The sequence below is a fragment of the Macaca mulatta genome, chromosome 15 (genome assembly GCF_049350105.2).
Source record: "Macaca mulatta isolate MMU2019108-1 chromosome 15, T2T-MMU8v2.0, whole genome shotgun sequence".
Lineage (NCBI taxonomy): Eukaryota > Metazoa > Chordata > Mammalia > Primates > Cercopithecidae > Macaca > Macaca mulatta.
In genome coordinates, this window is record NC_133420.1 from 20,604,621 (window position 1) to 20,620,571 (window position 15,951).

Consider the following 15,951-nt stretch of genomic DNA (forward strand, 5'->3'; position numbering starts at 1 on the left):
AGTGTCCTTGTCCCCCCGGCAAAGGCAACCAGCTCCCCCACTCCCTAACCACATCCCCCTCTACTCTATGATCTCATGGTGTGACCACAACCCGCCTCCTCCATGAACTGCTCCTGGAGCCAGCAACTCACCAATGGCAGGAGCACAGGAACCCAAAGCACCAGGCAGATTCAAACCCCCAATGCTACTCCTCCAGGCAAATCTCTTACCCTGCTTCTCTGACTCCTGACTCCCATCACCCATGACCAGGTAGTAGCAATACACAATGGCTGGCTGGATGGGAAGGCTAAATGGGTGGGTGATGGAGGGCTAGATGGATAATAGATAAATGATAATAGATCAATGGTTGTATGAAAGCTGAACTAGAAGGGTTTGGGAATTGGCTCCAGACTCCCCGGGTGCCTTCTGGTAGGGAACGATTCATAGCATCCTCAGCTGGGAGGGGAGGGCAGTTGGAGATCTGGTTATGCCCTCCCTGGCCTCCAGGCTGATGGTGAATCATCCAGGACAAACGATGCACAGTCCTTTCACCAGGTTCTCCAAGGTGAGGGTGTCACGGCTCATCCCAGATACCCATTTTGGGGTCGTAATTACCACTCGCATGATCAAGCAGCTCTTTCCAACATCCAACAAAACACACCCTTGTGCTGACCTGAAAACTATTTCTACTTAGTCAATAGTGAGTAAGATGCAAGCTGCATCTCAGCCATTAAACAAGCAAGCACCTTTTATTCATACTGGTTGAAGAGACAATCTTGATGCAAGTCAGGGTTTGGACCTAGCAGTTGACAGCTAAATCCCAGTTTTGATATTTACTTCCACGTGACCTTGAACAAGAGACCTAACCTTTCTAGACCTGGGTTTCCTCTACTGCCAAATGCAGACATAGTGCCTTTCTCCTAGGTAATGGGACCATATAGTTTGTTACTCAGTCAGGACAATATTGAGAGTGAAAAGGGGGTGCTATTAATAATTACATAAGACCGCGACCAGCCTGGCCAGTGTGGCAAAACTCCGTCTCTGCTAAAAATACAAAAATTAGCCAAGCGCGGTGATAGGCACCTGTAATCCTAGCTGCTCAGGAGGCTGAGGCAGGAGAACTGCTTGAAACTGGGAGGCAGAGGTTGCAGTGAGCCGAGATTGCCCCACTGCACTCCAGCCTGGGTGATGAGAGTGAAACTCCATCTCAATAATAATAATTACGTAAGACAACAGACCTCAACCGGGGCCAACCAGGAGGTATGGTCCCCTACTCATAGAGCTATTAAGAGCCAGTGAGATAGAGTGCAGGTGGGCACCCAAGTTCACAACAAACAAATGACAGCCATTATTACAATACTACCGGTCACGTGATCAGCTGGGCCTTTTCCTTCATCTGGATCCTTTCCACATCCTGGATTACCAATTGGTTTGGATACCTCCCTACCAGCACATCATACATTTCAACAGCTTTAGTAGGAACACCTGCTAGCTAATGTTGATGTTTTCATCTGTCTTCTGTCCTGATGATAGGTTCACAAACTTGATTCCTGCTCAGGTCCACCAGACTCACTCAAGCACAGCTCAGGCTTCTAGCTTCCCAGAACCCTGACTTCAGGGGCCAGCTGGCAGTTCCAGATTCCCTGCCTGTCTTGGCAGAGGCCTGCTTCTCCAGCCTCCTGCAGTGCTGGGATGCCTCTTCTGGCGGGGACCCATAATTGGCCTTCATCTGTGATCACAGACCAATGGGCAGTGCGGACGGGAGGGCGGGTGGTAAGGGGCTGGTTCTGTAAGTCCTCCAGGCAGGACTACAACCTGGACTGATGATGAAACAACTCCTGAGATCCGGATTTAATTTGGAGGCTTCTCCGGGATTTGCAGGCCTAAGGATGGCAAGAGCACTCCTGTCGTCCTCCTGCCTAGAGGGTCAGAGAACAATCTCTTTTGGGTTTCCTGTCACTTTGGCACTTTGGTTTCTCTTTATTTATAGTACGGTATCTTTGGGGGTTATTCTGGGGTCTGTTAGTGGCTCTGCTACTTAGTAATTTGTGATTTGGGCAAATAACTCACGATCCTCAAATCTCAAGAGTTTCCTCAACTGCAAAAAGGGATAAACGTCAGCTTTGCTGTTAGCCGTAAAAGCATCTTTGTGGGCATTAGAAAACTGCTGCAATATAAATATAAAAAACATAAAGACTTTGAATGTGAGTTGTGCCCCCTTAAGTTGCACAGTGCACAAGTGGGGCCACCATGCATGGCAGCCCTCAAATAACAGGCCGCCTGCAGGGCTGTTGGGAGGATTAAGTGAGATAATGTATATAAAGTGCTTGAGCCATAGTGACAAGTAGTTGTTGTTATTCTTTTTATTACTGGAACTTTTCTCATTTCTAACCTTTGGGGTGAACTCAAAAGAGGATCCCAGGCCAGCAGCTTCTGCTACAGGGCAGAATACACAGCTCCATCTTATGAAAATGACAGCTCTTCGGCCAGGCATGGTGGCTCACGCCTGTAATCCCAGCACTTTGGGAGGCCGAGGTGGGCAGATCACAGGGTCAGGAGATCGAGACCATCCTGGCTAACACGGTGAAACCCCATCTCTACTAAAAATACAAAACAATTAGCCGGGCGTGCTGGTGGGTGCCTATAGTCCCAGCTACCTGAGAGGCTGAGGCAGGAGAATCCCTTGAATCCGGGAGGCGGAGCTTGCAGTGAGCTGAAATCGCACCACTGCACTCTAGCCTGGGCGACAGAGCAAGACTCGTTTCAAAAAAAAAAAAAAAAATGACAGCTGTTCCCACAAAGCTGCTCCTTGTTTGGGCTGTAGCACCACAGTGGTGAGAGGGATGTGGACACATGATGTGTGGCCCCACCACATCAGGCCAAGCGGCGACACTCAGAGGCAGCCCACCGGAGACTGGGTGGGACCCAAGGCCTGGAGAGGCTGCCTCCCCGTGTGCAAAGGCTGTCACGTGGCACAGTCACACCAGCCTCACTTGTGGGGAAGGAAAACCCGTGCGTGATGGAAACTCCTCACAATACAATGTGGAAAAGCAATTTTAAGAATCGTTTTTATTTTAATTCTGAAGCCAAGGAAAACAGTTGGATTTGCTTTTCTTTGTTGGACACAGGAAAAAAGTGAGGAGCATCATTTTGATGGAGTTGAGTTCTTCTCCAGTCCTAAGATGGCTGGAATGCCGGGGTTGGGGCGGGGGGTGTTTTTTCCCTTGAGATGCAATTAGTTGAATAAATATCAAGAGAGCAAAAGTAAACAAACTTATTACTGCCCATTAAGAACCGCCAAACTGGCAAAAAACTGCTGGGGGGAAGGGAGGAATTGGGGTTGGAGTCTTGGACTCCAAGGAAAATAAATGACTCTGAGGCTCAAAGAGAAGCCCAAAGAGCATGGCCCTTGGTATCAGGCTGACCCAGGTCCTAGGCTCAGGCAGCTTTGGCTGTTATCTGCTGTGTTCTTGGGCAAGTCACCAAGTCTGTCCGGGTTGCAATGTCTCCGTTGATAAAACCGGGGTGAGTAACAACCCACTGGATTACCTGGGACAAAGTATGTCAGGCGCCCAGCACAGTGCCCTGTTCCCTCCCTTCATTCCTGTAATCCAATCAGTTCCGAGTCACCCCACTAAGCTCAGGCCCCACAGAGGTATAACAGGACTCAGAATCAACACAGTTTCAAGAGGTCCCACTGCTAGCAACGTGACCTCAAGTCAGCTACCCCCACACCTTTCTGAGCTTCAGTTTCCTTAGCCTAGAAATGGGCATAACACTAATAAGTCACTCTGAGTGTTGGAATGATTAAATGAGAGAATGTGGATGTGAAGGGCCTGGAAGCCCTAAAGCCCTGTGCAAGGCTTAGTCGAGGAGATGGTGTGAGTGCTTGGCACGCTGCCTGGCCTACGCTCAGCATCCTTACTGTTGTTGGTTTTGCTTCAGCTTTGTTGTTCCTGCTATCGTAATGCTAACGCATTATTCCAATCTCCTGCTTCTGATGTGCTTCCATGCTGCTCACCTAGTGTGCAAGGTGGGTTGGATCACTCCATTTCACAGAAGAAACTCGGCCTTTTAGGTCCCAAGTGCAATGGCAAGAACTCTGCCAGGGAGCCGTGAGAGCCCATGTTTGGGAGAGGATAGAACTCAACCATAAATCTCAAATCTGGAGGTCCAGGAAGGTTTGGAAACCAGCCTTGCCTTGCAGCCAGGTTGCCTCCTGGGCCTCTGGCAGTTTCTTGGCCACAGTGGAGCCCCACGCCCACATGGGCACAGAGAGGTGTTTGTCACCCACTGCCTCAGGTAAGCAGCCTGAAGAAGGCGGTGGCCCTGCAGACGTGCCCTAGCCCGGGGTCGGGGGCGGCTCCTCCCCATTGTTCTGGGGTGGGTGTAGCCACTAGCACAGGGGCAGCCAAAGCACTGTTGGAAACCAGGCAAACACTTCCAAACCCAGCTGGGTTTCCACTGACGTCACTGCAGCCCCACCTCCTAGCAGAGCCCAAACCAGAAGCTCCCGCACACCTTTCTCTGCCTGGCCTCAGAGAGGCCTGAGCGGGCCATAGGAATCACGCTTGGGCTTTGTCATTTAAGTGGAAAACAGCTCAGCAGGGCCCCAGAGAGCACAGGGTCTCTTGGAACTGCTCACTGGCTGGTACAAGGTGGAGCCCAGACGCAGGGTCCTCATTGGAGAAGCCCCCTAAGGGGTACAGGGAGGACAAAATCTGTAAGTCCTGTGTCATACTTGTTATTTTAGCATAGATTAATGTGAAATCAGAAAGTAGTGATGCTAATATCCAGACTAAATACATGTCTGTGTCATCGTTCAGAGTTAGCAGGTTCGAATCCATCAGACCAGGGTTGTTGAGCCCTGGTTCTGCCACCTTCTAGCTTTCTGATTTTGGGCAAGTCACTCAGCCTCATTGAGTCTCAGTTTCCTCATCTATAAAATGTAAACAGCAACAGTATCTACCTTAAAAGGAGATTATGAGAATACGGGAAAGTGGAAAACACTTGCAAAATGTTTAGTACAGGGTCAGGTATATAGTGGACCTCGGTCAATGGATGTTATTAACAAATACATACATAGGCCCTCCTCTGCACAGCTCTGACCTCCTCAGGCAGTCACTTGTCCGTGGGATCCCCGCCCCAGTCTATCCCTCTTTCCAGCACTCCCAGCTGCTCAGCATCTGTTGGCAGGCGTGGCTTGTCATTCCATCAACAAATATTTATTGAGCTCCTATGTATTTCAGGCCACGTGGTAGGCCCTGCACATGGAGCAGTGACCAACACAAATACCCCCTACCCTCATGGAGCTTGCATTCAAGGGAATGGGGCAGGGAGACAGCCTGTATCTGATGGTGATAAGGACACTGCAGGGGGAAAGTGGTGAGGTCACAATCTTCAATCAGCAGGGATGGTCTGAGAAGGTGATACTTCAGCAAAGACTGAAAGAGGTGAGGGAACAATGAAGAACGGGGCCAGGACCAGCAAGTATAAAGGCCCGGAGTCCCAAGTGTGCTTAGAGCACTCAAGGGACAACCAAAAGGCCAACCAAGTGGCTGGAGGAGAGATCGAAGGGGAGAGGGGTCACAGATGAGACCAGGGAGGAAGTGGGGGCCAAATCATAGAGTGCCTTGGAGACCCACTAGCTTTTCCTCCAAGATGGTGAGCCACTGGGGGTTTTGAATAGAGGAGTGACCCCATTTGACTTTTTAAAAAGGACCACTTTGGCTACCAAGTTGAGGACAGAAGGTAGGATGAACAAGGCCGGGGCAGGGAAGCTAGTTAGGAAATTACTGCAAGAGTCCAGGTGAATGGCACAGGTGGGTTGCACCAGGTTGGTGGCAGGGAGGTGGGGAGACACAGGACTCTGAGAATATTTCTGGCATTGTAATTTGGCGGTGAATTAGATGTGGGGTATGAAAGAAAGAAAGGCGTCTAGGATGACTTCAAGGCTTTTGGCCAGAGCAACTAGAGTGGACATTTACTAACACAGGAAAAACTGGGATGAACAGGTTGGGTTGGAGGTATGGGGAAAAACGAGTTCATTTCTGGATGAGTTGAGATACCTAGCAGATAGTCAAGTGGAAATGTCAAAGCAGCAGCTGTATGTATGAGTCTAGAGTCCAGGGGAGAGTTCCAGAAATAAACACGAAGTAATCAGTACTTGAGGGTGATCACCAACCTGACCTCTGGATGAGATCACTAAGGTAAAGAAAATTCTGAGGACTGAGTTTTAGGTCCCCCTCAACAGTAAGAGAAAGGACAGGAATATGAGGATGGATGAACCAGCACAGGCTCTGAGGAGGAACAGCCAGCAAGACAGGAGGCAGGGTGGCGTTCAGGAAAGAAGGTCAAGAAGGGAGCCCAACTGTATTCCACAGTGTGAGAGGGAAAATATTAATGAGGATCAAGAACTAGCCCTTCCGGCCAGGCGCGGTGGCTCAAGCCTGTAATCCCAGCACTTTGGGAGGCCGAGACGGGCGGATCACGAGGTCAGGAGATCGAGACCATCCTGGCTAACACGGTGAAACCCTGTCTACTAAAAAATACAAAAAACTAGCCGGGCGAGGTGGTGGGTGCCTGTAGTCCCAGCTACTCGGGAGGCTGAGGCAGGAGAATGGTGTAAACCTGGGAGGCGGAGCTTGCAGTGAGCTGAGATCCAGCCACTGCACTCCAGCCCGGGCGACAGAGCGAGACTCCGTCTCAAAAAAAAAAAAAAAAAAAAGAACTAGCCCTTCCATTTGGCAAACAGAGGCCACTGGTGATCCTGTTTAGAGCAACCTAGAATGCAGGGGAGGAGGCAAAGTCTGATGAGGGTGGGCTCAAGAGAGACCAGGAAGAGAGGAACTTTCTGGAAATGGTGAGTGCAGGCAACTCTTTGGAGGCTTTGCTGAAAAGGGGAGCAGAGAAATGCGACAACAGCTGCAGAAGGGATATGAGGTCAAGAGAGGGTTTTCTTCAAGTTGAGAAAAATAACAGTACGATTATAGGAAAACCATGATGATGTTGGGGAGATGGTGAGGACTGCTGGAGCAAGGCCCTCGAGTGGGCAAGGGGAGGGATCTAGCACATGTCCTCCCCTCCCTCTTGGCCCATTTAACTCCTACTCATTCCTCAAGGGTCAGTGTAAAGGGCACTTTCTCAGGGAAGCATTCCTGACCCTCCGATTAGGTCAATTCCCTGTAATACCCCTTTACAGCATGTGACAGTTGTGCTTTCCGGCATTTGGGAACGGCATAATGACATGAAAGCCCCATGAGGGCAGGGGCTGGCTCCATCCTGTTGGTAGCTGTATCCCCAGCCACCAGCATGCTGTCCAGCACATCACAGGTGTTCAATGAACATCTGGTGAAGGGATGAATGGTCCAAGAATAGAAGTGAAGCAAAACTAGAGACACATTCTGTGTTCTGCTCTCTTCTAACTTAATCACGTCGCAGTGGTCAGGACTCTGCTGTCACTGGCTATTACAAATATTTGGATTCAGAAGAACTTGATTGTTTGTTCCTGTTTTGGCTCTGTAGCTTAGCTAACACAGTGACCAGAGCCACGTAACTGGACACATCCTTCCACTGACATTGTCCACTAAAACCTGAATGTATTCCATAACATGTTGAACGATTCATTCATTTATCAAATATTTGCCCAAAGTGCAACATCCTGGGAATACAGGGTTGAATCAGACACAGGACGTGCCCTCTTGGAGTTAGAATCCAACAGAGAAGATCAAACAGAACTGCTATTCAGCACTGCTGTGATAGGTATTACAAGGGGAAAGTTCAGGGGGTGTGAAAGTATAGAATAGGTAGACTTAACAGTCTGAGAAGCCTAAGGTAGCAGAGGAGGGAGATCAGAAAACCCTTCCTCTGCCTCCCCTCCCCAGCTTGAAGCTGCTTGGATACGGTTCTCAGGCTCTAGGCCAGTACTTCAGCAAGGCGGCTGCGGGCGTTGGAGCTGGCTCTGGAAGTAGCAGGGCCAGGGCCTCCTGCCTTTAGATGCTCTGAGACCCTCCCTCTTCCCTTCTACCTCTGCTGGAGCCTGCCTGTCTCCTCTTGCTTCCAGAATGGCTGCCTGTTCTCTGACTTCAAGAGAATATAACCCAGCATCCTGAAGCTGAGTTTTTGGAAAGCTCTGCCTGCCTGGCAAGAAGGCTGGGATCACTGACAGCACAGGGCACTGACAGTGGTGGGACCGTCACTGATTCTCCCCTCTGTTTACTTTCAGGCTTTCATACATTCTATTCACAAAGAATAACCACCATTTTGCAAGGACCATGAGGCCACTGTGCGTGACATGCTGGTGGCTCGGACTGCTGGCTGCCATGGGAGCTGCTGCAGGCCAGGAGGATGGTTTTGAGGGCACTGAGGAGGGCTCGCCAAGAGAGTTCATTTACCTAAACAGGTATAAGCGGGCGGGCGAGTCCCAGGACAAGTGCACCTACACCTTCATTGTGCCCCAGCAGCGGGTCACAGGTGCCATCTGCGTCAACTCCAAGGAGCCTGAGGTGCTTCTGGAGAACCGAGTGCATAAGCAGGAGCTGGAGCTGCTCAACAATGAGCTGCTCAAGCAGAAGCGGCAGATAGAGACGCTGCAGCAGCTGGTGGAGGTGGACGGCGGCATTGTGAGCGAGGTGAAGCTGCTGCGCAAGGAGAGCCGCAACATGAACTCGCGGGTCACGCAGCTCTACATGCAGCTCCTGCATGAGATCATCCGCAAGCGGGACAATGCATTGGAGCTCTCCCAGCTGGAGAACAGGATCTTGAACCAGACAGCCGACATGCTGCAGCTGGCCAGCAAGTACAAGGACCTGGAGCACAAGTACCAGCACCTGGCCACACTAGCCCACAACCAATCGGAGATCATCGCACAGCTTGAGGAGCACTGCCAGAGGGTGCCCGCAGCCAGGCCCGTCCCCCAGCCACCCCCCGCTGCCCCGCCCCGGGTCTACCAGCCACCCACCTACAACCGCATCATCAACCAGATCTCTACCAACGAGATCCAGAGTGACCAGAACCTGAAGGTGCTGCCACCCCCTCTGCCCACTATGCCCACCCTCACCAGCCTCCCATCCTCCACAGACAAGCCATCGGGTAAGTCCTTCTGGGATCGTGTTCCATGTGGGTCTCAGAGCCAGGCACCAGGCTTCCCTTGGCTGTGACCACAAATGGGGGAAAAGCCACGGCCTGTTGAAGCCAGGCCAAAGACGTGCACAATCCCCCAGCAATCCCTTGGGCCGAGCTGCTGGAGCCAGTGGGGTGAGGGCGGGGACCACATTCCTTAGATGGATCCTCAAAGGCATTACCAAGAAATGGAGTTTCAGAACAGGGCAAACATTCTCTGGTTTCTGGCAGGAAAGAACCCAAGGCCTGTAGTTTTCTAGGCTCTGCATGCGATCCCGTGTGTTGGCAGATAGAAGAGAAGGTCTCTCCCGCAGCTCATGCACTGTGCCTGGCACAGGGCTGGCCCCCTGTAAATGCTCACCAAATAAACCATGGGCCAAAAGAAAAGAAAGTATTACCCACGTTAAGAATATGATAAATGCGGCCGGGCGCGGTGGCTCAAGCCTGTAATCCCAGCACTTTGGGAGGCCGAGACGGGCGGATCACGAGGTCAGGAGATCGAGACCATCCTGGTTAACATGGTGAAACCCCGTCTCTACTAAAAAAAAAAAAAAAAAAAATACAAAACACTAGCCGGGCGAGGTGGCGGGCGCCTGTAGTCCCAGCTACTCAGGAGGCTGAGGCAGGAGAATGGCGTGAACCCGGGAGGCGGAGCTTGCAGTGAGCTGAGATCCGGCCACTGCACTCCAGCCTGGGCGACAGAGCGAGACTCCGTCTCAAAAAAAAAAAGAATATGATAAATGCATTGTAGGGGCTGGGCATGGGAAGGAGTCCTTCCTAAAGCCCACACACTTCCTAGAGTCTGCTGCTGTCTAGAATTTTCAATGATGCTTCCATATGCTCTTACATACACGTTTCATCTTAAAATACAGCCATTCTCAAAATACCGTTATGGGGGAGGAATGGGGTTGCTGGCAGGTTTTAAAGCTTACCCAAGATACTGGCACTGGACATTTCCATGTAGGTTACATAATTAACTCCTGGAGCTCCTTACGGACAGGATGAGTAACTTGCTAATAGGCTTAGGGTGTTCAGGCTAGATTTGCATTCAGGTCTTTTCACTTTAAATATCCGGCTGACTCCTCTACGCTGTAGGACTCTAGGAATCCTCATTTCTGGAAGAAGCAGGCCAGAGGCTTCCCTCTCAGAATGTCAGCACACATCCAGTCCTCTGAAGCTCAGCGCCTTGTTCACCCAGAACACCTGAGCCTTCCCAGTGGGCTGCCACATGAGAACTATATTCATCTCTGCAAAAATGAACCATGTATCTGCTCCAAGTCAGTGCTTTCGGTACCACTTCATTGTATAAGCAGGGAGAGATTTTTACTGAAAATATCCTGCTTTACACTTATTTCACACTTTTAAAAATAACCTCCAGTACTGGGAATAGCAGCTTCTTGCTAATTCCAAAGAGGGGCTGAACCTGACTGCAGGAGGGTGGCCAGGGCAGAGGACAAGGGCAGCATTGTTTTCAGACGGGGCAGGGGAGGTGAGTTAAATGCAAGGTGAACATCCTCTGCAGCACCTAAAAGGAAAGACCTGGCCTGGCTGCAGGGTTGAGGGCAGGCGCTTTGGAGGAGACTGGCCTGGATTCAAATCCAGATTCCTCCACTGATTAGCTCTGGGACATTAGGCAAGTCACTTTGTCCTTCTGAGGCTCGGCTTCCTCATCTGTTAATTGAGGATAGATTAAAATAGTGCCTGTCACTTTAGGAAATGAAATACTGCAAAAAAACATGTTTAGCACAATGTTGGGTCCACAGTAAACTACAAGTCTCCTTTGATCTAGGTCTTTTCATCTTAAAACAAGGAGACTGAAATAAACAGTCAGTCCCTTTTTTAGCTCTGGCGTTCCATCTGTACACGTGTCTGCTTTAAATCAGAAGCTCTGAAAGAGAGGGCAGGGTGTGTTAATTTGTCTTGATAGAATACCAAGAGGGTAAAACGTGCCCTTGGGCACCAAAGGCCCAGCTGAATGTTGTTATAACCCTGACTGGAGACAGGCTGGACTCAGTGGTTACTCAACAGATCTCCTCTGGCCTCTCCTCTGCCTAAGTGTCTCTGGTTTCTAACTCAAAACATTTCAGGACATTCCTGGGCTTGAACTAAGCTGGTAGATACATAGTATAGGGATAAAGACTTGGGTTTGCATCCATGCTCTTCCCCTTGGTTAGCTGTTCCCTCACGAGAAAGTTTTAACTCTTCTGAGCCTCAATTTTCTCCTCTGTAAAATGGGGACAAGGGTCATAACCTCACAGTGTTATGCTGTGGATACAATACAATCAAGCATGAAACATTATGTCATGTAGTGCAGCCAACATTTGCTGAGCCCCTACTGCATGCTGGTCACAGCACTAGACTTGGGGAAGCAGGTGACAACTATGGTCCCTGACCTCCAGGAGCTCAGTCTGGGGGAGGTGGCAGGTGCATGAATGCATCTGGGATCCATCCAATGCCCATGATTTCTAGTCCCTAAAATCAGCACATCAGATCTGACAACAGATTTCTCTGAGAGGGAGTATCTGTCAAGGCCAAAATTTCTAAAATCAGGAATGCAGTGAAAACTGGGCTGTCTGATCACTGTGGTGATACCCTGGTGTGCTAAGTGCCCTGGGGGAAAGTAAGGTGGCATGACTAATTCTGCCTAGAGGGAAGGGAGAAGTTAGATAGAGGTGGCACTTCTTTGCTGCATCTTGAAGGATTTGTAAGATTTTACCAGGCAGACCTGGGAGTTGGGAACCCAAGTGACTAGTGGATCTCTGATGGAGATGAGTCTTTGCAAGGGCCCAGGGGCACCGTTCCACTCCTGGCACCTCAGATGGTTCAATCTCCTGCTTCTTTGTGTTCACAATCCAGCGTGGGCTGTGTGTATCCAAGGGTCCTGCACTCACCCATCTTTTTTCTCCCACTTAAGAAAGCATGCTGTCATGGGAGGGAATGTCAGTGATTTCATCACAGAGATAACTTGAATGCATTAGAATTTATCCTTTTTTGTTACGTACCAATGTTGGTACTTGCTCATTACTAGTAGATTTCTTGTGACCCATCTCACCACTGAGCTCCCACACAAGGCGCTGCCAGCTGGGATTGAGTGCCTAGCTGTGGAAACTGAATGGGTAGACAGAGCCCAGGAAGACAGCAGCTGGGGGACCGCCCTGCCCTCTCCTGGTGTTGAGGACTAAACTGGGAGGAAAAAACAGATGGTCTCTCTGCACAGAACAGTCAGGGCATCCAGTCAGCAGAGAACATTCTTATCAGGTCTGTTCAGAGGGCTTGGAGCAGGTTCTGATCCTGGAAGACAAAACACTCTTCTGTGCTCTCATCCAACAGATCCTTTGTTCTCAGGGACATCACTCGGCCAGAAACACCTTTGCAATTAAACACCTTTGCACCCGAGCCTTGGCAGCTTCCAAACCTTTCACTCAGCAACCTCGGAGCCATGTGCTCTTTTCTTCTTTGTCTGTCCACAGCATGCCCTTCCCAAGGGAGCCATGGTTGCTTATCTGAAGCTGTACTCACAAGCCTGTTCCCAGCCTTACTGAGACAGTAACAGGGTGGCCCCAGGTCAGAATGGCCTGCTGAGAGCCTGAGTGAGGAGGCACAGGCAGCTCCTGGCTTCCCTGCCCCCTGACCTGGGCTTTGTCCTGTGTGTCTCAGGTCTGGCCAGACCCGAAGGCATTTTAGTTAGGATGATGCTGTGATGAGGCCTGGGCCAAATGGCCCTGTCTGTGGTCCTCTGCCCCATGTATCCTGCTGCTGCTATTAAAGAGGAAGGCTATAGCGGTCATTCTCTAAGAGGCAAAGGACAGAGCAGGCACCTGGGTTCTGGTACTGTTTCTCAGACCACCCAAGGCAGAGCCACACGTGTGCCAGCCCCCCTGCGCAGTGCCATCCCAGAGACTGATCAGGGAGGAAACGAGAGTGCCAACAGCAGCTGCCACAGACGGGCTTTGTCAGAAACTAATCTTTAACGACCAAAAGGAGTGAGCACTTTTAGCTGTTTTCTCTCCTGAGAAAGAGAATACAACCAGTTCAGTTTATTTCTCAATGAGTGAAGAAGAAGGGGCCATAAAACCATGAAATACTGGAACTGTTAGGGGCCTCTCAGATCCCCTAGCACGGCCTTCCTGTAACAGAGCCTGTTGGTGGCAGAGCAGAGATCGATCCTGGGACTTGTAACTTGCAGGATATTGAGGTTCACAGAGGTTAAGTAACTTAGCCAAGGGTACACAGCTAGTAAGTGGGTCGGCCAAGACTCAAACCAAAGTGTGTCTTAACTACTCTGGATATTGCACATTTCCACGGGAAGGCTGGAGGGGAACTGGTGTAAAAATCACCCTGTGAATGCTTGACTTGGCCCCAGCTGCCACAGGGAATTGACCTTCTGTCTCTACTTCCTGACCTTCTCTCTCTACTTCCTGGTGCCCTGTTCCAAACAGTTCCTTAAAATGAGCTCTGGGAACAGAGGTGGTAGATTTGTTATTAGAATGCTCATGGTTCTGATAACACAAAACACTGTTGCTACCAACCCACCACCATCGTGCTCCCCGTCCCCAGGCCCAGCAGGAACCAGCCGAGCTTTCCAGCAGAAAGCACAATGTGCACCCGACTCCCAGCAAATGGACCCAACTGAAGTCTACTTTTTAACTTTTATCCAATCTGGACATATCCTCTGGGGTTCCTTCTACTCAGCATTTCAGTGTATAGCTAAGTCTTTCAACATACAGCTAAGTGTGAAGCTTTGATTTCTTTAAATGTTAGCCCTGACTATATAAATATCAGTAGACATGACCTTCCCTTGGGGCCACATTAGGAGGCCCCCACATTGCTTCAGTGACAACAGTGCACAGGTGGAAGCCACCCCATCTCACAACAGATGGGCTATGGCCAGGATGGCATGGACAACTTGAACAAGAGTGTTTTCCTAGATAGATTTTCCACCTGTATTTTATTCCACCCTATAAGGTAGGAAATATGTACACGATTGTGATTCCCCAGCACAATGGTATGTTTTAAAACAGAGAAATATATGATGTTGTAGCTCCCATTCTTTCTAGAGGTCAAACAAGCAACCAGGTGAAAAGGTGTCAACCCATGCGTGGCTGGGTCAGCTCCAGCAGGCTGGGCGTCCAGGCCCAAGCACTGCAGAGAGGTGGAGAAGCACAGGGTGTGTGTGGTGATGGTGGTGAGTGAGGGTGACTCTGCCCATTCTGACTCAGCCTTCAAGGTCACAGGGGCTGAGGCAAAAGCCCACCCAGGACTCCTGCCTTCAGAGCATGTGCTGTTTCCACTGTATAATATTTTCTTTTATTCTAAAAGTTTTTGTTAAACAAAATAAGATTCCAAATTTAGCACAAACTACATAATCCAGTGATTTCTCAAAGAGCATTCGTTGCTAGCTTCTTCCTAAACAAAATCTACTCTAGGAAGATGGCCCACCTGGATGATGGTTCCAGGAGGGCCAGCTCCCTTACTGCTTTGCTTTCTCTTCCTCTTCTTCTGGTACCTTTGGGAACTGATCACAAAGAGCCTTTTGAGTGTGATGGAAAGCTACCCCTCCATTCCTCAGGCAGTTTTCCAAAGATGACACTTGGCTAAATGCTCAGGGTATTTACAGTCATAGGAGATAAACTATCAACTTGTTACTGTTAAAAAAAAAAAAAACTCATGATCTGGGATCTTGATGCCTGAAAATCCCAAGATTGGTACTTGGCAAACTGAAAGAAATCTAGAAAACCCTAGAGATCAGGCATCTGTGGCCAGCTAAATGGTCATACAAATGGATTGCTGCGGTGAACTTGTATAGTACTAATCCTGAGATGCTGTCCCCCCCAGCCCCCACCCCCATAAAAAAAATAAAGTAGTATTAAGTTAGCCTCATACAAATGCTGGCACCATGCTCCTGGACTTCTCAGCCTCCATAACTGTGAGCCAAATAAACTTCCTTTCTTTATAAATTACCCAGTCTGCGCTATTCTGTTATAGCATCAGGAAATGGACTAGGTTCAGTCTTATAAAAGTGATGAAGTATATACTTTCAGTGGTTTACGCCCACATCAGTGAAGGATGCAGGCAGCAGAGACCTCTTGATGGGAACACTGGAGATGATCTTTCCTACTATCCCCGCATCACCACTGCCTCAACTTCGGCTCTCCCTGGCATGAATCTGGTCAAAGATTATGCTGAAAATCAGCCTGATGGTCCTCATCTTGTATCTCAAGATGAGCCTATGCAGCTACAGGGCCTGGACTATTTATGTGATCCTTTGCTTTTTAAAAAAAAATAAGCTACTTTTTCCTGATATTTTTGAATACAATAAGTCAAAACTACTGTACATACAGAGAAAAACCATGCTAAGAGAATTTGTTTAAATTATAAATGCAATAGCTCCTAAATGATGAAATTAAGTATCTTAGATGGTATGTCTAGAATAGGGTCCAAATGAACAAAAAATCTACTCATCTGGCACCATCCCAGGCATAATGTGCAGACAGACTACTACAAACTGTCCAGACTTTCCCACAAAGCAGGTTTCCTTTGCCAGGGTTTGGTCTGGATGTGGATTATCATCTGTTGTGGGGTCTCTGTTTCCAGATGGATTTATTATTATTGGTTCTCAGCTGGAAAGCACAGAATGAAGGTAGCAAAGGGGATGCAGCTCAGGATGGTGAAGGATGGAGGGTGAAGGATGGAGGGTTGAAAGATGGAGGGAGGCACACAGAGCATGTAGGGACTCATGGAGTGAGCCTGCAAGGGCTCCTGCCTGAAAGGAGCCCACAGTCTTATGGGGACACAGATCCCCACCAATCCTAATGTGGTGTGATAACTGCAGCACAGAAGGTGAACCTGAGT

General features: G+C 49.4%; 2 protein-coding genes across 52 annotated transcripts in view; one reads left to right on the forward strand and one right to left on the reverse strand.

The window, feature by feature from the left end:
- The window catches only part of RALGPS1 (Ral GEF with PH domain and SH3 binding motif 1), a 309,094-nt gene that overhangs the window by 108,664 nt on the left and 184,479 nt on the right, over positions 1-15,951 (reverse strand). The window lies entirely within an intron of this gene.
- ANGPTL2 (angiopoietin like 2) overlaps positions 1-15,951 on the forward strand; it is a 36,882-nt gene that overhangs the window by 7,386 nt on the left and 13,545 nt on the right. Inside the window, 2 exon segments of one of the 2 annotated variants that reach the window (NM_001109811.3) lie at positions 8,204-8,870; positions 8,976-9,073. In NM_001109811.3, the coding sequence (NP_001103281.1) occupies positions 8,253-8,870; positions 8,976-9,073 (716 nt within the window). In that variant the 5' untranslated portion in view covers positions 8,204-8,252. 2 annotated transcript variants of the gene reach the window in all.